Source organism: Falco biarmicus, chromosome 15 (genome assembly GCF_023638135.1).
Source record: "Falco biarmicus isolate bFalBia1 chromosome 15, bFalBia1.pri, whole genome shotgun sequence".
Classification (NCBI taxonomy): Eukaryota; Metazoa; Chordata; class Aves; order Falconiformes; family Falconidae; genus Falco; species Falco biarmicus.
This window is the reverse complement of record NC_079302.1, coordinates 21,866,610-21,888,507: the sequence shown is the minus strand read 5'-3', so window position 1 is coordinate 21,888,507 and position 21,898 is coordinate 21,866,610. Positions and strand designations below refer to the sequence as shown.

Here is a 21,898-nt window from a genome sequence, read left to right as displayed (position 1 = left end):
GACGCTGCCCCTGCCCCCGGGACCCTGCCCTGCCCGGCCTGGCCCTGTGCAGACCCCTCCCCTGCCCAGACCCCGGCCTCTCCCCATGCTGGTTCCCCTCCTCTGCCCAGACCCTTCCCCTGCCCGGACCCCTCCCCTCCCCCACCCCTCCTCTGCCCGGACCCCTCCCCTCCCCCACCCCTCCTCTGCCCGGACCCCTCCCCTCCCCAGCGCCCCCAGCCCAGCCCCGGCACCCACGCGTGCATGGACTCGTCGTGGCCGTGCTGCTCGCGCACCGCCAGGGCCGTGGAGACGTTGGGGGCCCCGACCACCGCCCGCAGGGCCGCCACGAAGTCGGGGGGCAGCGGGCGCTGGGGGGGGGCGAGGGCCCCGTCAGGGCGGGGGCGGGGGCGGGGGGTCCGACCGGGAGGACCCTCACCCACAGGCGGGGCCGCGGCGGGTACCCCACACCCCGGACCCCCGCGCCCCCCGGCCACCCCGCGCCCCCCGCCCCACCTTGGAGCAGCAGCCCCGGCGCCACAGCGCCGCCCCCAGCCCCAGCCCCCGCCGCAGGGCCATGCTGGGCACGGGCACGGGCACGGGCACGGACGGGACCGGGCGGGACCTGCCCCCCCCGCCGCCGCCCGCCCCCTCCCGCCGCCGCCGCCGCCGCCGCCGCCGCCTTAAGGTGGCTCCGGCCCGCGGCCCGGGGCTGCGCCCAGCGCCCCCCCCGCCGGGCACTGTGCCCCCGGCCCCGGCCCCCCCGGCCCCCCCCGGCCCGCGCCGGGAAGGGGTCACCCGCGCCCCCCGGCCCCGTGTCCCCGTGGGAGCCACGTGCTCCCAGCCCGGCCCCGTGTCCCCGCGCCCGGTGTCCCCGCGCCCGCCCAGGGGGCCCCACAGCCGGCCGGGGTCGCTGCCCCCATGGGGCCGCATGGCCCCGCGCCCCCAGCCCTCCCGGCCAGCTGTCCCCACGCACAGCCAGGAGTCCCCACGCCCCCTGGCCATCTGTCCCCATGCCCGGCCAGGGGTCCCTGCCCAGACAGGTGTCCCCCATGCCCAGCCACGTGTCCCCCCCCATATGCATCTGTCCCCGTGTCCAGACTGGTGTCCCCTCCCTGCCAGGTGTCCCCACATCCATCTGTCCCCATACCCAGCCAGGTGTCCCTGCCCATCCAGATGTCTCCGTGGCCATCTGTCCCATGCACAGCCAGGTTGCCTCAAGAGCTAGGTGTCCCCCTGTCCCCATGACTGCTCAGGTGTCCCCGCCCAGCCAGGTGGCCCCATATCCAGCTGTACCCATAAGGGGCCAGCTGTCCCCATGCCTGCCCGCCCATCTGTGCCCACTCCTGGCCTGTATCAACACCCAGACAGGTGTCCCCAGATCCAGCTGTCCCATGCCCAGACAGGGGCCTCCACCCAGCCAGGTGTCCCCATACGCATCTGTCCCCGTGCCCGGACAGGTGTCTCCCAGGCCACCTTTCCCTGTGCCCAGCCACGTGTCCCCTTGTCCCTCTGTTCCATGCCCAGCCACGGTGTCCCCGTAGGCACTGATCCCCATGCCCGGTCTGGTTGTCCCTGACCAGCTAGGTGTCCCCATATACGTCTACACCCACGCCTGCCCAGCCAGCTGTCCCCATGCCCACCTGTCCCCATGCCCAGCCAGATGTCCACACCCAGCCAGGCGTCCCCATGCCCAGACAAGTGTCGCCAAGCCTCCCGCATGCCCCTGCCCACAGCCACCTGTCCCCCCGGCTGCCCCGCACACCTCCCGCCCACCCCGCTGTGGCACAAGGACGCAGCACGGTGGGTGGCAGCGTTTATTGCCAGCCTCAGTTGGCCTGCAGGATGGAGTCGATCCAGCTGCGCAGCTTGGTGACGCGGGCGTAGACGCCGGGCACGTTGGGGTCGCAGGTGCTGCTTGCCCCAGGAGACGATGCCCACCAGGTTCCAGACACCGTCCTTCTGGCACACCAGCGGGCCCCCGGAGTCGCCCTGCGGGCAGCGGGTGAGCGCAGGGGCTGGGGAGGGGGGCGCGGGGGGCACAGGGGGCACAGGGGGGCTGGGAGCACCTACCATGCAGGAGGAGGCACCGTCAGCACCGCGCACACCATCACGTCGGCGATGCGGAACCCCCAGTACTGCTTGCACTGCGCGTTGAGAGCAGGGGCAGGGCCACCTGCTGCAGCACCGCCGGCGTCTGCGAGGCTGCGGGCGAGCGGGGCGGCATCAGTGCCAGCACCGCGGCCGGGACTGGGACCAGGACAGGGAGGGTATAGGGAGAGGGATGTGCGCAGGCATGAGGATGAGGACGAGGACGAGGACGAGGACGAAGACAAGGACGAGGACGAGGATGGGGACGGGGACGAGGATGGGGACGGGGATGGGGATGGGATGGGGATGGGGAGGGAGAGGAGGGCAGGAGCGGTTGTGGGTTGGAACTTAGGGGTGGGGATGGGGATGAGGACAGAGATGGGGATGGGGGGAAGGATGGGTACAAGGATGGGGCTGGGGCTGGGGAAGGGGACAGGGGTGAGGATGGGGCTGGGCCTGAGGCTGAGCATGGGGGATGAGGACAGCGATGGGGCTGGGGAAGGGTACGGGGATGAGGAAGGGGCCAGGGAGGAAGGCAAGGATGGGGCTGAGGCTGCGCGGGGGCAGGAAAGCGCAGTACCGTTGGGGTCAGTGAGCCCCCAGCCCGTGGTGACACAGGTCATGCCCCCCGGGAAGTCATCAGTGGCCTGGGGCAGGCAGACGGGGGACACGCGGGCTGACATCCGCGCCGGAGTGGCCAGTTTGATCAGGGTGATGTCGTCACGGATGGTCAGCATGTTGAACTTGGGGTTCTTGAAGACCTGGAGCAGGCAGCACCGCTCCCAGCGCCTGCCTGCACCCTTGGCCAGGGCGCTGGGCACCGGGGGCTCCCTGGGGACCAACAGGGACCCCGGGGGCCCGCAGGGAACCCAGAGAATGGCCCTGTGGGTCCTGGGATGATGGGGTCTCTGGGCTGCAGACCCAGCCCCTGGGGCACAGGGCAGCAGGGACATGGTGGGGACTCACAGGGACCGCAGGGAGCAGAGCCCAGGTCCTGGGCTGATGGGGACACAGGGAGCAGACCCCAGCCCCTGGGGCACTGGGCCGTGGGGACGCCCCAGGGACACCAACAGGGACTCAGGGGCACCATGAGATGGGGCAGACGCCAACTCCCTGGCCAAGGCGTGCCCAGGGAGCAGGGGACAAGCCCCAACACTGGTGGGTGCCAGGGAGCAGGGCCAAGCACTGGTCTCAGGAAGACGGGGCCACCAACGCGCCTGTGGCCCACCCGGGGCTGCTGCTGGCCGGGACCTCGGGGCTGCTCAGGGCCCCTCAGGGCAGCCCCCAGCCCGCGGGCACTGGGGAGCAGGGACAGCCCAGGTCACATCACCTGTGGGGATGGATGAAGGGGACCCTGGGGGCCTGACCCCCATCCCTGGGGGGTCCTGCGAGTGCGGTCCCAACTCCAGGCATGAGGGGGAGCAGGGACACCCCGGGGGACCCCAGCCCAGGAACGTGGGGCACCACAGACACCCCTGGGACCCTGACCCCCAGGACAAGGGGACCCGGACCCCCGGGGCTTCTCATGGTGGCCGTGGGACCCCGCAGGCACACGGCCCCCATGCCGGCGGTACCTTCTCGATGGTCAGCTTCTGCTCGTCAGGGGTGGTCACGTCCTGGTCGTATGCGCCCACCACCACGGTGTCGGTGGTCCTGGGCACGGGCAGGCGCTGAGCACCGGGCACGGCACAGGGACAGGGGGTTCCCTGGGGACCCGGTGCACCCACCCAGCCCCGGGGTGGCCGGCAGCAGAGCCAGCACCTACCTGACGCCGCAGTGGGCAGCGGTGACCACCCAGTTCTCGCTGATCAGAGACCCGCCGCAGAAGTGGAAGCCGTTGTAGCGCTGGCGGGCAGAGCTGCGTCAGCACCCGGCACCGCCGGCACCGCCGCCGGGGTGCTCTGTGCCCGGCCCCCACCCCAGCACCCACCCTGGCCCCCCTTGGGCGCCCAGACACTCACCTGGAGGGACACCTGCCACGGCCAGGACCCTGGCACCGCCGGCTCCCCGTTGACGATGCGGTTGTAACCGCGGATGACGGGAGTGATGGCGGGCACGCCACAGCCTGCGGGGCACAGGCAGCCGTGGGATGGGGGCTCCAGCCCCCCCGCCCCCGCGCCCCCCCCAGTGCCACCGCCCCCCCAAGCCCCTCGCCCGCCCTGCCGAGCCCCGCAGCCCCACGCACTCTCCACGGAAAGGGTGGCACGGGCAGAGCCCGCCAGCGCCAGGCAGCTCAGCAGCCACAGCAAAGCCATCGTCACTCGTGGGGACAGACCCTGCCTGGGGCTCGGCGCCTCTTATACGCGCTGCTGGGCACGGCCCCGCTGCCGGCCTTCACACCACGGCCCCGGGAGGTAGCGTGGCACCGGGCAAGTGCCAGGACGGGGCCTGGGAGCGTGGCACCTGGAGCCAGTGGCCTTGGCTGGGGCTGTGGGACAGCACTGGTGGCAGCTGAGTGCTGGCTTCGACATGCTCCTTGGGCTGGTGCTTGGCCAGCTGTCACCAAGTCATGGGGTGGCCAGGGTTGGAAGGGACCTTGGAGTTCACCTGGTCCAACCCCAGCAGGGCTACCCAGGGACTGTTGCCAGGTGGCTTCTGAGTAGCTCCATGGATGGAGACTCCACAGCTGCCCTGATCCACCTGTGGCTGCTGGCACAGCGCCAGCCTGGCACCATGGCCGTCGCTCAACTCCTGGCCTGGCCACAGGGGGAACTGTGACCCCATGCCGCAGCTGGGCAGCGCTTGGTAGAGCTCTGTAGCCCAAACCCTGGTGCTGGTGGCTGTGACAGTGCTTGGTCACCCCACAGTGAAAATATGTCTCCTGATGGTCAGAGGAAACCTCCTGCATGTCAGATTGTCACCCTGTCTCTGGCCCTGGCACTGGGCGCCAGAGGAAAGAGCCGAGCTCTGTCCCATTGCACCTTCCCTCTTGCCGTCAGAGATGGTCATGTCCCTTCCACACCTCACTGGACTCTGTCCAGTATGTCCCTGTCTTTCTTGTACTGGGGAGCTCAGCAGCAGACCCAGCACTCCAGGGGTGGCTTCCCCCTCCCCAGTGCTGACCTTGGGGCAGGCACCCTCCCTTGACCTGCTGGCTGTGCTCTGCCTGCCGCGGCCATGGCTGCCGCTCACCGTGGCTGGCACTAGGCAGCCCGGTGCCACCAGCACCAGGGTTTGGGCTACAGAGCTCTACCAAGCGCTGCCCAGCTGCGGCATGGGGTCACAGTTCCCCCTGTGGCCAGGCCAGGAGTTGAGCGACGGCCATGGTGCCAGGCTGGCGCTGTGCCAGCAGCCACAGGTGGATCAGGGCAGCTGTGGAGTCTCCATCCATGGAGCTACTCAGAAGCCACCTGGCAACAGTCCCTGGGTAGCCCTGCTGGGGTTGGACCAGGTGAACTCCAAGGTCCCTTCCAACCCTGGCCACCCCATGACTTGGTGACAGCTGGCCAAGCACCAGCCCAAGGAGCATGTCGAAGCCAGCACTCAGCTGCCACCAGTGCTGTCCCACAGCCCCAGCCAAGGCCACTGGCTCCAGGTGCCACGCTCCCAGGCCCCGTCCTGGCACTTGCCCGGTGCCACGCTACCTCCCGGGGCCGTGGTGTGAAGGCCGGCAGCGGGGCCGTGCCCAGCAGCGCGTATAAGAGGCGCCGAGCCCCAGGCAGGGTCTGTCCCCACGAGTGACGATGGCTTTGCTGTGGCTGCTGAGCTGCCTGGCGCTGGCGGGCTCTGCCCGTGCCACCCTTTCCGTGGAGAGTGCGTGGGGCTGCGGGGCTCGGCAGGGCGGGCGAGGGGCTTGGGGGGGGCGGTGGCACTGGGGGGGCGCGGGGGCGGGGGGGCTGGAGCCCCCATCCCACGGCTGCCTGTGCCCCGCAGGCTGTGGCGTGCCCGCCATCACTCCCGTCATCCGCGGCTACAACCGCATCGTCAACGGGGAGCCGGCGGGTGCCAGGGTCCTGGCCGTGGCAGGTGTCCCTCCAGGTGAGTGTCTGGGCGCCCAAGGGGGGCCAGGGTGGGTGCTGGGGTGGGGGCCGGGCACAGAGCACCCCGGCGGCGGTGCCGGCGGTGCCGGGTGCTGATGCAGCTCTGCCCGCCAGCGCTACAACGGCTTCCACTTCTGCGGCGGGTCTCTGATCAGCGAGAACTGGGTGGTCACCGCTGCCCACTGCGGCGTCAGGTAGGTGCTGGCTCTGCTGCCGGCCACCCCGGGGCTGGGTGGGTGCACCGGGTCCCCAGGGAACCCCCTGTCCCTGTGCCGTGCCCGGTGCTCAGCGCCTGCCCGTGCCCAGGACCACCGACACCGTGGTGGTGGGCGCATACGACCAGGACGTGACCACCCCTGACGAGCAGAAGCTGACCATCGAGAAGGTACCGCCGGCATGGGGGCCGTGTGCCTGCGGGGTCCCACGGCCACCATGAGAAGCCCCGGGGGTCCGGGTCCCCTTGTCCTGGGGGTCAGGGTCCCAGGGGTGTCTGTGGTGCCCCACGTTCCTGGGCTGGGGTCCCCCGGGGTGTCCCTGCTCCCCCTCATGCCTGGAGTTGGGACCGCACTCGCAGGACCCCCCAGGGATGGGGGTCAGGCCCCCAGGGTCCCCTTCATCCATCCCCACAGGTGATGTGACCTGGGCTGTCCCTGCTCCCCAGTGCCCGCGGGCTGGGGGCTGCCCTGAGGGGCCCTGAGCAGCCCCGAGGTCCCGGCCAGCAGCAGCCCCGGGTGGGCCACAGGCGCGTTGGTGGCCCCGTCTTCCTGAGACCAGTGCTTGGCCCTGCTCCCTGGCACCCACCAGTGCTGGGGCTTGTCCCCTGCTCCCTGGGCACGCCTTGGCCAGGGAGTTGGCGTCTGCCCCATCTCATGGTGCCCCTGAGTCCCTGTTGGTGTCCCTGGGGCGTCCCCACGGCCCAGTGCCCCAGGGGCTGGGGTCTGCTCCCTGTGTCCCCATCAGCCCAGGACCTGGGCTCTGCTCCCTGCGGTCCCTGTGAGTCCCCACCATGTCCCTGCTGCCCTGTGCCCCAGGGGCTGGGTCTGCAGCCCAGAGACCCCATCATCCCAGGACCCACAGGGCCATTCTCTGGGTTCCCTGCGGGCCCCCGGGGTCCCTGTTGGTCCCCAGGGAGCCCCCGGTGCCCAGCGCCCTGGCCAAGGGTGCAGGCAGGCGCTGGGAGCGGTGCTGCCTGCTCCAGGTCTTCAAGAACCCCAAGTTCAACATGCTGACCATCCGTGACGACATCACCCTGATCAAACTGGCCACTCCGGCGCGGATGTCAGCCCGCGTGTCCCCCGTCTGCCTGCCCCAGGCCACTGATGACTTCCCGGGGGGCATGACCTGTGTCACCACGGGCTGGGGGCTCACTGACCCCAACGGTACTGCGCTTTCCTGCCCCCGCGCAGCCTCAGCCCCATCCTTGCCTTCCTCCCTGGCCCCTTCCTCATCCCCGTACCCTTCCCCAGCCCCATCGCTGTCCTCATCCCCATGCTCAGCCTCAGGCCCAGCCCCATCCTCACCCCTGTCCCCTTCCCCAGCCCCAGCCCCATCCTTGTACCCATCCTTCCCCCCATCCCCATCTCTGTCCTCATCCCCATCCCCACCCCTAAGTTCCAACCCACAACCGCTCCTGCCCTCCTCTCCCTCCCCATCCCCATCCCCATCCCCATCCCCGTCCCCATCCTCGTCCCCGTCCCCATCCTCGTCCTCGTCCTTGTCTTCGTCCTCGTCCTCGTCCTCGTCCTCATCCTCATGCCTGCGCACATCCCTCTCCCTATACCCCTCCCTGTCCTGGTCCCAGTCCCGGCCGCGGTGCTGGCACTGATGCCGCCCCGCTCGCCCGCAGCCTCGCAGACGCCGGCGGTGCTGCAGCAGGTGGCCCTGCCCCTGCTCACCAACGCGCAGTGCAAGCAGTACTGGGGGTTCCGCATCGCCGACGTGATGGTGTGCGCCGGTGCTGACGGTGCCTCCTCCTGCATGGTAGGTGCTCCCAGCCCCCCTGTGCCCCCTGTGCCCCCCGCGCCCCCCTCCCCAGCCCCTGCGCTCACCCGCTGCCCGCAGGGCGACTCCGGGGGCCCGCTGGTGTGCCAGAAGGACGGTGTCTGGAACCTGGTGGGCATCGTCTCCTGGGGCAGCAGCACCTGCGACCCCAACGTGCCCGGCGTCTACGCCCGCGTCACCAAGCTGCGCAGCTGGATCGACTCCATCCTGCAGGCCAACTGAGGCTGGCAATAAACGCTGCCACCCACCGTGCTGCGTCCTTGTGCCACAGCGGGGTGGGCGGGAGGTGTGCGGGGCAGCCGGGGGACAGGTGGCTGTGGGCAGGGGCATGCGGGAGGCTTGGCGACACTTGTCTGGGCATGGGGACGCCTGGCTGGGTGTGGACATCTGGCTGGGCATGGGGACAGGTGGGCATGGGGACAGCTGGCTGGGCAGGCGTGGGTGTAGACGTATATGGGGACACCTAGCTGGTCAGGGACACCAGACCGGGCATGGGGATCAGTGCCTACGGGGACACGTGGCTGGGCATGGGAACAGAGGGACAAGGGGACACGTGGCTGGGCACAGGGAAAGGTGGCCTGGGAGACACCTGTCCGGGCACGGGGACAGACGCGTATGGGGACACCTGGCTGGGTGGAGGCCCCTGTCTGGGCATGGGGACAGCTGGATCTGGGGACACCTGTCTGGGTGTTGATACCAGGCCAGGAGTGGGCACAGATGGGCGGGCAGGCATGGGGACAGCTGGCCCCTTATGGGTACAGCTGGATATGGGGCCACCTGGCTGGGCGGGGACACCTGAGCAGTCATGGGGACAGGGGGACACCTAGCTCTTGAGGCAACCTGGCTGTGCATGGGGACAGATGGCCACGGAGACATCTGGATGGGCAGGGACACCTGGCTGGGTATGGGGACAGATGGATGTGGGGACACCTGGCAGGGAGGGGACACCAGTCTGGACACGGGGACAGATGCATATGGGGGGGGACACGTGGCTGGGCATGGGGGACACCTGTCTGGGCAGGGACCCCTGGCCGGGCATGGGGACAGATGGCCAGGGGGCGTGGGGACTCCTGGCTGTGCGTGGGGACAGCTGGCCGGGAGGGCTGGGGGCGCGGGGCCATGCGGCCCCATGGGGGCAGCGACCCCGGCCGGCTGTGGGGCCCCCTGGGCGGGCGCGGGGACACCGGGCGCGGGGACACGGGGCCGGGCTGGGAGCACGTGGCTCCCACGGGGACACGGGGCCGGGGGGCGCGGGTGACCCCTTCCCGGCGCGGGCCGGGGGGGGCCGGGGGGGCCGGGGCCGGGGGCACAGTGCCCGGCGGGGGGGGCGCTGGGCGCAGCCCCGGGGCCGCGGCCGGAGCCACCTTAAGGCGGCGGCGGCGGCGGCGGCGGCGGCGGGAGGGGGCGGGCGGCGGCGGGGGGGCAGGTCCCGCCCGGTCCCGTCCGTGCCCGTGCCCGTGCCCGTGCCCAGCATGGCCCTGCGGCGGGGGCTGGGGCTGGGGGCGGCGCTGTGGCGCCGGGGCTGCTGCTCCAAGGTGGGGCGGGGGGCGCGGGGGTGCCGGGGGGCGCGGGGGTCCGGGGTGTGGGGTACCCGCCGCGGCCCCGCCTGTGGGTGAGGGTCCTCCGGGTCGGACCCCCCGCCCCCGCCCTGACGGGGCCCTCGCCCCCCCCCAGCGCCCGCTGCCCCCCGACTTCGTGGCGGCCCTGCGGGCGGTGGTCGGGGCCCCCAACGTCTCCACGGCCCTGGCGGTGCGCGAGCAGCACGGCCACGACGAGTCCATGCACGCGTGGGTGCCGGGGCTGGGCTGGGGGCGCTGGGGAGGGGAGGGGTCCGGGCAGAGGAGGGGTGGGGGAGGGGAGGGGTCCGGGCAGGGGAAGGGTCTGGGCAGAGGAGGGGAACCAGCATGGGGAGAGGCCGGGTCTGAGCAGGGGAGGGGTCTGCACAGGGCCAGGCCGGGCAGGGCAGGGTCCCGGGGCAGGGGCAGCGTCTCCCCCGGGGCAGGGTCTCCCCCGGGGCAGGGTCTCTCGGGGCTGGGTCTCCCCCGGGGCAGGGTCTCTCGGGGCTGGGTCTCCCCCGGGGCAGGGTCTCCCCCGTGGCAGGGTCCCTCCCGGTGCCGGGTCTCCCCCGGGGCAGGGTCTCTCGGGGCAGGGTCTCTCGGGGCAGGGTCCCTCCCGGTGCCGCTCCCGGGCAGACCCGTGCCCGCCGTGCCCCCCAGCTGCGCGCCCCCGGACGCGGTGGTGTGGCCCCGGGCGGTGGGGCAGGTGCAGGAGCTGGCGGCGCTCTGCTACCGCTGCCGCGTGCCCATGGTGCCCTTCGGCACCGGCACCGGCCTGGAGGGCGGCGTCAACGCCGTGCAGGTACGTGCCCCGGCCCCCCGCCCCCCGGGCCCGGCGTGCCCGGCCGTGCCCAGCCCCTGCGGTGCCCCCCGCCAGGGCGGCGTCTGCTTCGACCTGAGCCGCATGGACGCCGTGGCGGAGCTGAGCCTCGAGGACTTCTCGGTGGTGGTGGAGCCCGGCGTCACCCGCAAGGCCCTCAACAGCCGCCTGCGCGGCACCGGGCTCTGGTTCCCCGTCGGTACCGTGGGCAGCGGGGCGCGGCCGCGGGCGCGGGGCCGGGGGGCAGGCCTAGGGGTGCTGGGGACAGCGGTAGGGGCGGGTGGCGCTGGGAGTGCTGGAGGGACTGGGGTGCCCGTGGGGCTGGGGGCGCTGCGTCCGCAAGAGTGCGGGGCGTCCCCAGGGGCGTGGGGGCGTCGTGGTCCCAGGGCCCCTGAGGGTGCCCATGGGTGTGCCGTGGTCCCCGGGGTTGCTGGGGAGCCCATGGGGCTGGGGTGCCAGGGGCGCGGCGGTCCCCGTGGGGTGCTGGGGTCGCCGTGGTACTGGAGGGGTTGTGCCGTGGTTCCAGGGGTGTCAAAGGGTGCCCATGGAGCTGGGGTGGCCGTGGTCCACGCTGTGCTGGGATTCCCGTGGCACCGGGGATGCTGTTGTCCCAGAGGTGCTGCAGCTGCCCGCAGGTGTGCCGTGGTCCCGGGGGTGCTGTGGGGCCCCACTGAGGTGCCGTGGTCTCCGCAATGGACAGGGGGTGTGGTGGGGCCGGGGTCGCGGGTGCTGACCGGGGGCAGCACGGGGGCTCACGGGGCCCCATCACATGTCCCTGTCCCCGTCCCCCCGCAGACCCAGGGGCGGATGCCTCGCTGTGCGGCATGGCGGCCACAGGCGCCTCGGGCACGAACGCGGTGCGCTACGGCACCATGCGGCCCAACGTGCTCAACCTGCGCGTGGTGCTGCCGGACGGGCGCCTGCTGCACACCGCAGGCGCCGGGCGCCAGGCCAGGTGGGCGCTGGGGCCAGCCGGGCTGGGGGGGTCCGCGCCGGCGCCTGCTCACCAGGCTTGTGCAGGAAGCGCGCGGCCGGCTACGACCTGACGTCCCTCTTCGTGGGCTCCGAGGGCACCCTGGGCTTCCTGACGCAGGCCACGCTGCGCCTGCACCCCCTGCCCGAGGCCGTCGCCGCCACCGTCGCCACCTTCCCCAGCGTGCGGGCGGCCGTGGCCTGCACGGTGCAGGTGCTGCAGGCCGCCGTGCCCGTGGCGCGCATCGGTGGGTGCCGGGGCTGGCGCGGGGCCGGGGCTCCGGGTGCCGGTGGTGGTGGCCGGGCTCAGCGCCGCCGCCTCCCGCCCAGAATTCCTGGACGAGGTGATGGCAGATGCCTGCGGCCGCTACAGCGGGACGGGGCTGCCGGTGGCACCCACGCTCCTCCTGGAGCTCCATGGCTCCCGGCAGGGCCTGGCGGAGCAGCAGCGGCAGGCGGGTAGGGATGGCACCGGGCTGTGGCTGGGGGCTTGGGGCGGTGTGGGGGACGAGTGCTGGGGACGGGTGCTTGGGTGTGGGGGCCGTGGTGGGCACCCACAGAGAAGGGATGGGCGCCCAGGGTCAGGGGGCCCAGCGGCGTCACGGGGAGCAGGACAGTGCTGGGGGGCCACGCCATGCCTCTGGCGTCAGTGACAGGTGTGCAGGGCCTGGGGCAGGGTGACCAGGGTGCCTGGGGCAAGGCGCGGGTGCCCAGCAGCGGGGGTTGTTGGTCCTTGGTGTCCCCAGGGCAAGGGACGGGTGCCCAGAGCGTGGGTCTGGGGGGCCGGGGTCCACGGGTCCTGTGGGTGTGGGCGGGTGCGTCTGGCCGGGGATGGGGGACCAGTGTGCCCTGGGGGAGGGCCGGGCACCCAGGTCTGGGGACAGGGACACACACCAGGGGTGGGTGCCCAGGGTGGTACCTGGGAAGTCACCAGGGTGAGGGGTGGGTGCGTGGGCTGGGGGTCTGCTGGGGGGCCGGGGACCCGGGGCTGTCCCGGGGGGGCCGGATGAGCGCCCAGGGAGAGGGAACGGGGGCTGTCCCAGGGGTACGGGCGGGTGCCTGGTGCCGGTGCCAGGGTTGCGGGGCGGGCGGGCTCTGGGGGTGCTGGGGCGAGGGCCAGGGGTGCGGGGGGTCCCGTCGTGCCCCGTGGCAGGGTCCCGGCCCCGGCAGAGGAGATGGTGCGGCTGAACGGCGGCTCTGTGCCGGCCTGGTCGGAGGAGCCGGAGGAGCGTGGGCGGCTGTGGGCCATGCGGCACAGCGCCTGGTACGCCGCCCTGGCGCTGCGGCCCGGCTGCCAGGTGAGGGCCGGGCACGGGGGCGACGGCGGCAGCGCCCCGCGGAGCCACATGTGCCACGGCTCTGCCCTGCCCGGCCCAGGGCTACTCCACGGACGTCTGCGTGCCCATCTCGCGCCTGCCCGACGTGGTGGTGGAGACCCAGCGGGACCTGCGGGACTCCGGCCTCACCGGTCAGCGGGGCAGGGGGTGGGCTGGGGGCTGCCACGCTCCGCACCGCTCCCCGCCTGACCCGCGGCCCCGCAGGCCCCATGGTGGGACACGTGGGCGACGGCAACTTCCACTGCCTCCTCGTCTTCGACGCCCGGGACCCGGCCGAGGCGCAGCGCGTCCACGCCTTCGCCCAGCGCCTGGGCAGGTGGGCCGGGGGCGCCGTGGGCACCGGGGGGTGTCCCTGTGCTCTGACGGCCCCGTCCCGCAGGCGGGCGCTGGCGGCGGGGGGCACCTGCACCGGGGAGCACGGCGTGGGGCTGGGCAAGCGGGCGCTGCTGCGGGAGGAGCTGGGCCCGGAGGGGCTGGACACCCTGCGCCGCATCAAGGCTGCGCTGGACCCCCACAACCTCATGAACCCCGGCAAGGTGCTCTGAGGGGGGCAGCGGCACCCAGGCGGGCCAGGGGCCACAGCCCCCAGGGTTGTGGCTGGGCTGGGCTTGCTGCCCTGCCCTGCCCCCTGTCCTGTTCCCCCAAATCCTCTCATCCCCCCTCCTGGGGGTTGGGCACCCCCAATAAAAACCCTTCTGCACCAAAGTTACCATGCGCCATGATGTCTTTTTTGGGTGGGTGGGGAGGGAACAGGGACAGGCTCCCTCAGCCCCTCCTCAGGGTTTCCCTCCCCGTGGCAGGTTCACACAGATACCCAGTAGATGGGGGGGCCTGCAGTGTGTTCTAGGCAAGTCTTTATGCTGCCGGGCAAGGGGCAGGGGGCTGCGTTTTGGGGGGCTGCAACTCCGGGAACCAGTGGAAGCTTCCCCTGTGTTTAAAAGGCACCAATTTTGGTTTGCATTTCAGTTACAGCTGGTACGGTAGCAAAACCCAAGACTTGAGAACGTACAGGTTAGATCCCTCCTGGCCCAGCCCCCTTGTCACACCTTAGCCCCCACCCTGGGGACACTTATGCACAGCCCCCAGAGCACGGGGTGAAGGTACAACCCATCCCTGCCCCACTGTCCCACCAGGAGGGGTGGCTTCCACACCATTACACCCTGCTGGCTGCCAGAAACTGGGCTGGAGTCCCCCCAGCAGCAGGGCAGCCGCAGCATCGCCCCCAGTTGCCAGGCCCATCGCAGTCTTGATTCACCGGGGACACGGCCCTGTGGCCTCCAGGCCACCAGGAACAGCAGGTTTTTTTACGGAGAGAGGACAGCGGGGAGGGAGCAGGCACAAACCTGCCGCCCAGCTTCGCTTTGTTACAGGTACGGCTCCAAAACCAAGTCTGGCCTCTGGCCAGAGGGAGGAAGAGGAAGGGGGACAATGGCTGCAGCCCCTCAACCCCTCTACCAGCAGAGCCCCAGGCCCCCAGTGCGCGTAGGAGTCTCTATGTACATGTCTGCTTACACCGAGACGAGAGGGCTCTCGTGGAGGGCGATGGGTGTCTGGGTACAGGGTGGGGGCTGTGCGGAGATGACGGCAGCCCAGGGCCGTCACATGGCTGCCAGCTGGCCCAGCACCATCCTGAACTGCTGCGTGCTGTTGGCAAGGTCCTTGACACGCTCCACCATGTCCTGAGAGGCCGCAGGAGAAGGGTAGTGGAGGGCGGCCGCCTTGGTGGTCACCACGATCTCCTTAAGCATCTCGCAGAGGAGGTTGCTGTAGTGCATCGCCTTGTGCTGGACGTCCTGGGCCTTGGCCTGGCGGGACAGCGTGTCTCCGATGAAGACAAGCTTGTGGGCACTGAGGATGACGAACTTGCTGTGGGCCACAAAGATCTTGGGGGGCTGGTTGGTGCTGATGGCGGTGAAGAAGGCGTCGACAGCATTGGTGAGCGTGGTGAGGTTGGCCTCACACTGCTCCAGGTAGAAGAGGAGGAGCTGGCGGTCGGCAGGACACAAGGCCCCACCGCCCCGTGCTGGGCCAAAGTGCTGGGGGGGGCTCCAGTTGGACAGGTCGTTGTCGATGGGACGTGTCACCTCCTGCTCTAGCCGCTCAAACTGCTTCAGCTGTGGGAGGGACAGGGCGTGAGGCAGGACGGCCACCAAGACAACGCCTGCGCCCCTCCCTGGAGCCACCAGCACTGGTGGCCATGGCCACCAGCCCTGGATGACAGCTGTGCCCCAGGGAAAACAGCACTGGACAGTGCCAGCCCCAGGACAGCCGTGCCAGGCTCCCCACCAGGAGCAAGGTGCCAGTGCCTCCCGTGCCAGTACTGTGCCACTGGAGAGGGGCGAGCCAGAACCCACTGCGGGGACAGCCACGCAGGAGGGGGCCGTGGTGCAGACCGGTGGCGGGATGGGGGGTACAAGGGCAGCCCGACCCAAGGCCCCCCCTGCCCCAAGAGCTGTGCCCAGCAGCACCTGCCCACCCTGCCCCTGTTACCTGCTGGTGCTCCAGCTGGTCCTTGCTCTGCCGGATGATGTTGCCTTTCTCCAGCAGCTCCTTCTGGGTCTTCTCAAACTCCTCCTTGCCCTGCAGGGAAGGAAGGGGCATGACACGGGGGTCAGTGACACCAGCCTTGCAGGGAGGAAGCCCCCGCCTGCCCTGGGACACCCCTGGTCCCCACAGTCCTCAAGTCAGAGGGTAAAAGTGAGATGCGGGTGACAGAAGCACCACACCAGAGCTGCCCAATCCCCCTGTGCCGGGGAGCAGCCCCCCTTCCCCTGCCCACCTGGAGATGAACATAGTCGTAATCCTCCATCCAGCCACTCTCGCTGTTCTCGTAGGGCCCGTCAGGCGACTCCTGGGCCAGCAACTTGGGCGGGGAGGGCAGGGGCCGGGACTGGATGCTGCTGGCCTTGTCGGAGGGGTGAGGGGGCCCGTGGCCACCGCTCTCCGCTGCCGGCTTTGTCCGTTTGAAGAGGAGGGAGGCATTCCCATGCAGGAAGGAGGCCAACTGCTTGGTGTCATCGGGGACGCCGCGCGAGTGCATGACGAAGTGCTCCAAGTCATCCGTGCCTGGCTTGCCACTGGCCAGGGCGCTCGGGGCCCAGTGGCAAGCATCCAGCGCTTGGCCGTGCCGTGCCAGGGCCTGGTAGACCTCCTCCATCTTCTGCAGCTGCTTGCTGAGCTTGGTGTAGAGGGAGCGGTCAGAGGCCTGGGCAGCATTGCCCACCGCTCCCCGGGCAAACTCTAGTAGGTCCCGGAGGGCTGTCCGGACACCCTCGGCTGCCCCGCGGATGCTGGCAGCATTGGCCTCCATGTGCTCGGGGCTGCGCCAGTTGGCGCTGATGAAGGACATGAGGTAGGAGACGGCGCCGCCGACACCATGCTGGAGCTTGGCCAGCGTCTCCATGGCGGCATCCAAGTCCAGGGAGAACTCCTTGCCGGCTCCCTTGGCTGGCTCCTTCACAGGCACCACGTCCAGCGAGGATGTGGAGATGTTGCTACGGGTGCTGCCCGTGCTGGAGGCAGAGAGGCGCTTGGTGTCGGTGCCCTTGGCCTCACGGTCCACTTGCGGTGGGACATCATAGATGTACTCGCCCTCCACGTCCAGGGAGCACTTGCTGGGGGCGTGCAGGTCCCGGGGCATGTCGTAGACCTCCTGGGAGGGGAAGGCTGGCCCCCCCAGCTTCTTGAGGCTGGGGGGCACATCGTAGATCTCGTGGGAGAGCGGCGGTTCAGGGGCACCTTTCCCGGCTGCCGGCGGCACATCATAGACATCCTCCGGCAAGTAGGGCTCCTGCTGGGCCAGGATCAGCGGGTGGCGGGAGGGGTCGAAGCCTTTCTGCTTGGTGAAGGCAGGGGGCACGTCGTAGGTCTCCTCCCGTGCCGGGCCATCCGGCACGTCCTTGCTCACCGAGGGGGGGACATCGTACACCTGCAAGGGCAGCGGCAGACACTGTCAGCGCTGCTGGAAGAGCCAGCCTGGGTCACGCGTGGACGGGCTGCACTGTGCTGCAGTGCACATAAGCACCAGCACCAGGAAAGCAAGACAGCGCTGGGTGAGCACCAGGATGGAGCCGTGCACCCCAGGGAGGCTGGCACAGCCCTGCCGCTGCACTCCTGGCCTCCTGCATCCCGTCTGGGGCAGGAATCACAAATCCGCCATCAGCCCAGGTTGGGAGGAACCTTGAAAAATCACTGGTCCAACCTCATCCCCTAGATAAGGTCATCCAGCACCCTGTCCCCCGGCACCCTGAAAGCCTCCAGTGCCAGAGATGCCACCACATCCCTGGCTGTTCCAGTGAAAGATTGTTCTCACTGTAAAAATGTGTCTGTCTCATATGGTCTCAGCAGCACTTACAGTTTGGTGAAGGTTCTTCTCCACGCTGGGGGGCACGTCGTAGATCTCCTGCCCTGGGTCCTGTCCATTGGGACCCTTCACTGCCATGGGGGGGGTGTCATAGACCTGAATGGGGGGACACAGGGTGGTGTGTCAGGGATGGTGTGGACACCCATGTTCTCCCAAGGTGCAGCCAGGAAGGGTGGAGGTGCCAGAAGCAGCCCCAAGGCCCATAACGTGCCCAGCTTTGGGTGTAATTTGCCCAGGTCTGAAAATCAGGCTGTGCCAGAGCATCTCCCGTGCTGGGAGATGGGAGCCAGAGACCCTTCCCCACACCCCCTGCCCAGCCTCACCTCCTGGCTGAACTGGCTCGGGCCCCCCCCTCGGACAGGTGGCACATCATAGATCTCCTGGGAGCCCGCAGAGAGGAGGTGGCGAGGGAAATCGTACTCATCCTGCTCACCCTTGGGGGAGTCATAGACGTACACTTGTCCCACGCGGGTGGGCACCAGCACCTGGCAAGAGGGAAAGGGACGAGGTGGGCACCGCCAAGCATCCCCAGCCTGCCCCCCACCCCGCATCACCCTCCCCAAAACCCAGCGATGGGGCTGGAGAGATGATGGGTGCCAGATCCCGTACCAGACCGTCTGGCACCGGGCAAACCGGTGCCCACGGGAGGGCGCTCCCCAGCCGGGCGTGCACGATTCTCGCAGCAACGCCGGGGAACGGGAATGATATCACCGGTTATTTATAGCGGCGAGCCTCTGCGAGAGACAAAGCCCAGCCGGCAGGGCCGCGGCGTGCAGAAGGGAATGGCCGATTTGGGCACCGAGCTGCGGGCAGGGATCTGCCAACACCCGCAGCTCCCTGCCCGCAGCTCGGTGCCCACCTTGCCATACCACGGGGACACAAGAGCAGCAAATAACCAAACCCAGAGAGTCATGGCACCCTGCCCAGCCAGTGCCATGGACAAGAAGGGCTGAGAAACTGGCAAAAGTGCCAGACTGCTCCTCCCTTTTAGGATGCTCCCTGTGCCCTGGCCAGGATTTGGTAGTGCCCCCTTTCACCAGCTGCATCCCAGAAGCATGAGTCAGGGTAGTCTTCCCAGAACACACGATGCAGAAAGCACCTCGCTTCCCTTCCCTGGCATGACGTGCCAGGGAAGGGGCAGAGCCAGAAGGAGCCCAGTGTCCGGGACGTAGCCGTTAGGCTGCTGGCTCACCCTTGCCTCACCAGTAAATGCAACCGGCAAGTGCTGGCAGGCTCCCTGGCATGGCCGGGACACGCTGGCACTGGCTGCCTGCCCCTGCCCACGCTCCCAGGAGGAAGGAAACATCACAGCACTGTGCCAGGTACCACAGGTACCTCCATAGCTGCAGGATCTGGCCAAGGGGCACCTCCAAGCAGCTCTGGGGTTACCAGAACCCCACGCCTGTCCCAGACATGGCTGCCATGCCCTTGGTGACACCGGCAGAACCCACGTGAGGGACCAAGAAGACCCAAACGCCGAACACTGTACCAGCCCCAAGCCCAGTAGCCCATGCCAACCAGGGCACCTCAGCCACAGCAGGGATCTGTGCCGGCACAGCCGCTCCTGCCGGCGGTGCAGGGAAGGATGCCCACGCACCCCATGACGGGCGCAAGGCTGCCCGCTCAAAGAGACAGTGCTGGGTGGTAAGCACGAGCCCTGCAGTCCTGCCACCCACTCACCACCATGGACTGCAGAGCACCCCGTAACTACACCGCCACCCCTCCAGTCCCCTTGTCCTACCTTCCCCTGGGGCTTGTGCCCTTCCCAGCTCCTCATGTCCAACGACGGGGGCACCTGGTAGATGTCCTGAGCCTGACCAGCTGAGGAAGGAACCTGGTAGACATCCTGGGGGGGGCTGGCAGAGCCCGCGGGGTACGCCTCTGCCACTTGGCCCAGGGATGGGGGCACCTGGTAGATCTCCTGGCCCAAGCTGGGGAAGGCGTGGGGAGGCGTCTGCTTCGGGTAGGCGGGGGGCTGCTTAGCCGGGGCAGGCGGGAACTGTCCGGTGGGTGCCGAGCCCGGGTAAAGACCCTGCTGTCCCTTGCTGGGGACCGGCATCAGGTAGACGTTGTCCCCTTGGGGGGCATAAGCAGGGTGCATGGGGGTGTACTGGGAGGCGGGTGACAGCGAGGTGAAGCCCCCTTGGTGGTGGTAAGGCAGGGCCGGCTGGGGCAGCGGTGCCTGCGGCGGTGCCTGCCCCTGCACCGGGCCAGGTGCTTGCTGCTGCTGCTGCGGCTGCTGCTGCTGCTTCTTGTCGTACATCCCCACCAGGATCTTGAGGCGGTTCCCGGGGACGATGCCCTGCCGGCCGTGGAGCGAGCAGAGCCACCAGCCGTCCAGCCCCTGCGTGTTGCGCTCCAGCACCGTCATGATGTCGCCCTTGCGGAAGGAGAGCTCGTCCGGGGACTCGGCCACGTTGTCGTACAGCGCCTTGGCCAGCACGTTCTGCAGGAGAGCCCCGCGGCGGGGCGGTGAGCCGGACCCCGCCGGCCGCCGGGGGGTCATCCCGGCCGCCCCCGGAGCCCCGCGGGGCTGTGCGAGCGGGTCCCGCCGGCTGGATCGCCCCGCTCCAGCCGCTCCGCCTGCCCCGCCGGAGCTCAACCCATCCTTCCCGAGGTGGTGCTGGGAAGGGGCCGGGCCCTTCCGCCTCCCCGGTGCCGGGGGCCTCCTCCGCCTCTCCCGCCCCTTCCCGCCGCCGCCGGGGAGGAAGTGCCAGGGCGGTGAGTCAGCCCGAGCCCTGGCCACCGCCGCGGCCACCGCCACGCCAGCCGCTGCGGGACCGGCCCCCTCCGGCCCGCGGCGCGGCCGCTCCCCCGGCGGACACGGGCTGTGCCCCCACATCCCGCCCGGGCCGTGGCGCGGAGGCACCTGCCGGACACTCGGGCCCGGCCGCCGCTGACCGGTGCCATGGCGGCAGGACAGGCCGCCGCCGGCCCCGGGCTCCCGCCGCTGCCCGGGACGAGGGACGGACCCGCCGGCTCTGCCGCCCTTCGCCGGCCGGGTGGGGGGGGCTCCGGCTGCCCGCGGCTGCCCGGTGCTGCGGCTCCCGGGGCCGGCAGGGAGGCCGAGGCCTGCGGCCCCGCCGGGGTCTGCCCACGGCTCCCGCAGCGCCGCCGCCCGCGGGCAGGGGGGAGCCGGGACAAGGCCCCACCGGTGCCTCCACGGCGGGGCTGGGCCAAGGTCACCCGAGGGGGCCCGGCCGCCCCGGAGCCGGGGGGCGCTGCCACGGGGCGGGCTGCGGGCTGCGGCCTTCCTCCTCCCCCTCCGCGCCCCCTCCTGCACGCCGCGGGCCCCCCGCCGTTACCGCCGGCCCCACGTCCTGCCCGGGGGGCCCCCGCAGCAGCCCCGCTCCCCCAGGCCGCGCCCCGCTCACCAGGTAGTTCATCTTCCCGCGGGGCCGCTCCGGCCCTAGCGCCGCTCGGCCGGGGGCCGGGGCCGGGCCGGGGGCGGCGGGGCGGGCGGGCGGCGCGCTGGCGGCGGCGGCGCCGTAGGGATCATTATAGCGCGGTGCCCGCCCGGGCCCGGCCCCGCCCGCCCGCCGCCCGCCCCCGCCCCATTGGCCGCGCCCGCCCCGCTGGCCCCGCCCGCCCCGCCGCCTGCGCCTGCCCCATTGGCCGCGCCCGCCCGCCGGGGGTGGGGTCGGGGAGGGCGGGGCCGGGGCGGGGCCATCCCCGGGGCGCGGAGGGGAGCGGGCACGTAACAGGTGTGCAAAGGGTGTGTAAAGGGCGTGCAACGGGTGTGAAACGTGCGTGCAACGGGTGTGAAACGTGCGTGCAACAGGCGTGCAACTTGTGTGTAACGGGTGTGCAATGGGCGTGCAAAGGGCGTGCAACGGGTGTATAATGGGTGTGCAACAGGCTTGTGAAGGGCATGTAACGGGTGTGCAAGGGCATACAACAGGCTTGTAACGGGTGTGCAAAGGGCGTGTAACGGGTGTGCAAAGGGCATGGAAAGGTGATGAGTGTGCTGCGGTCATGGGAGCACCTGTGTGTGCACAATGGGCATGTAATAGGAGTGCAACAGATGTGCAATGGGCATGTAACAGGCATGCAACGGGCGTGTGCACAGCGGGTGTGTCACGGGGGAAGTGGTGCCGTAGGAGTGTGACGGATGGGTGTGGAATGGGGGGTCACAGGTGGGTAACGGCCTTCGAGCCGTGTGTGCGTGTGTGCGAGGGGGGGCCGCGGGGGGAGGGGTGTGGGGAACGCGTGCAGCAGGCACGTGTGCAACAGGTGTGCAGTGGGTGCATGACTGGGGGGTACTGGGTGTGTACTGGGTGTGTACTGGGCGGGTGTGTAATGGCAAGGGGGGCACAAGGGGCAGGTAAGGGGTGGGGGGAGGTGCAGTGGCCGTGTAAGGGGGGAGTACGTGGCAGGTGTGTAAGGCGGGGGGTGTGCAATGAGGGCAGGGGCAGCACAGGCAGGGGGGCAGCAGCGTTGCTCCCCAGCAGCCCCCCGCCTTCCCCAGCTGGGGGGGTCACCCCAGTCCCACCCAGGGGTGGCATTGGGAACAGGCACCTTGGCTTTGATTCCTTCTCCCTTCTTCACTTTCCCGTGCCTGCACGGCCCATGTGCTGCTCTGGGGTGGCGGCACGCATGGCGTACCATGGTGTACATGGCACAGTGCGGCACACATGGGACACATGGCACATCGTGGCATGCATGGCACACATGGCACACCACAGCACGCATGGCACTGCGTGGCACACATGGCACAGCATGGCACACATAGCACAGCGCAGCAGCCGGTACGCTGCCTGCCTGGCCTGTTCCAACAGCCTGGCCACGTGGCCCATGGG

At 70.4% G+C, this 21,898-nt stretch overlaps 4 protein-coding genes across 5 annotated transcripts; 2 read left to right on the top strand and 2 right to left on the bottom strand.

The window, feature by feature from the left end:
- Positions 1-1,808: 1,808 nt before the first annotated feature.
- Positions 1,809-4,356, bottom strand: LOC130159375 (chymotrypsinogen 2-like). Its single transcript, XM_056360931.1, is given in 10 exon segments — positions 1,809-1,898; positions 1,900-1,971; positions 2,053-2,081; positions 2,084-2,137; positions 2,140-2,184; positions 2,651-2,831; positions 3,645-3,723; positions 3,836-3,915; positions 4,032-4,135; positions 4,256-4,356. Coding segments are annotated over 10 exon segments (804 nt in total). The 5' UTR covers positions 4,326-4,356.
- Positions 4,357-5,753: 1,397 nt separating this feature from the next.
- Positions 5,754-8,299, top strand: LOC130159456 (chymotrypsinogen 2-like). The gene is given in 8 exon segments (XM_056361123.1): positions 5,754-5,823; positions 5,944-6,011; positions 6,013-6,048; positions 6,165-6,244; positions 6,357-6,435; positions 7,249-7,429; positions 7,897-8,030; positions 8,112-8,299. Coding segments are annotated over 8 exon segments (810 nt in total). The 3' UTR covers positions 8,274-8,299.
- A 1,171-nt stretch (positions 8,300-9,470) lies between these two features.
- LDHD (lactate dehydrogenase D) lies at positions 9,471-13,441 on the top strand. Its single transcript, XM_056361017.1, is given in 11 exon segments — positions 9,471-9,586; positions 9,726-9,838; positions 10,268-10,409; positions 10,485-10,626; positions 11,223-11,438; positions 11,441-11,647; positions 11,730-11,858; positions 12,570-12,697; positions 12,777-12,867; positions 12,941-13,052; positions 13,116-13,441. Coding segments are annotated over 11 exon segments (1,509 nt in total). The 5' UTR covers positions 9,471-9,523; the 3' UTR covers positions 13,282-13,441.
- A 224-nt stretch (positions 13,442-13,665) lies between these two features.
- On the bottom strand, positions 13,666-20,626 carry BCAR1 (BCAR1 scaffold protein, Cas family member). 2 transcript variants are annotated; one of them, XM_056361016.1, is made up of 7 exons: positions 20,474-20,626; positions 18,841-19,545; positions 17,423-17,584; positions 17,091-17,195; positions 15,516-16,664; positions 15,227-15,316; positions 13,666-14,850 (listed from the first exon to the last, which is right to left on the bottom strand). In XM_056361016.1, exons 1-7 carry the CDS (start codon positions 20,483-20,485, stop codon positions 14,335-14,337), a joined length of 2,739 nt encoding a protein of 912 aa, XP_056216991.1. In that variant the 5' UTR covers positions 20,486-20,626; the 3' UTR covers positions 13,666-14,334. The 2 variants fall into 2 exon arrangements, with proteins under 2 accessions (XP_056216991.1, XP_056216990.1); XM_056361015.1 differs by lacking the exon at positions 20,474-20,626 and having other exon boundaries at positions 18,841-20,351.
- Positions 20,627-21,898: the final 1,272 nt, after the last annotated feature.

What these genes read in the sequence shown, in the direction of transcription:
- BCAR1 (XM_056361015.1), bottom strand. Translation starts at nt 19,941, where the DNA reads ATGTGGGGGCACAGCCCGTGTCCGCCGGGGGAGCGGCCGCGCCGCGGG. An exon ending in AGAAGAACCTTCACCAAACT is followed by an intron (nt 16,665 to 17,090) that starts GTAAGTGCTGCT and finishes CTGCCCTTGCAG; the next exon opens with GTGTACGATGTCCCCCCCTC. An exon ending in ACGACTATGTTCATCTCCAG is followed by an intron (nt 15,317 to 15,515) that starts GTGGGCAGGGGA and finishes CCTTCCCTGCAG; the next exon opens with GGCAAGGAGGAGTTTGAGAA.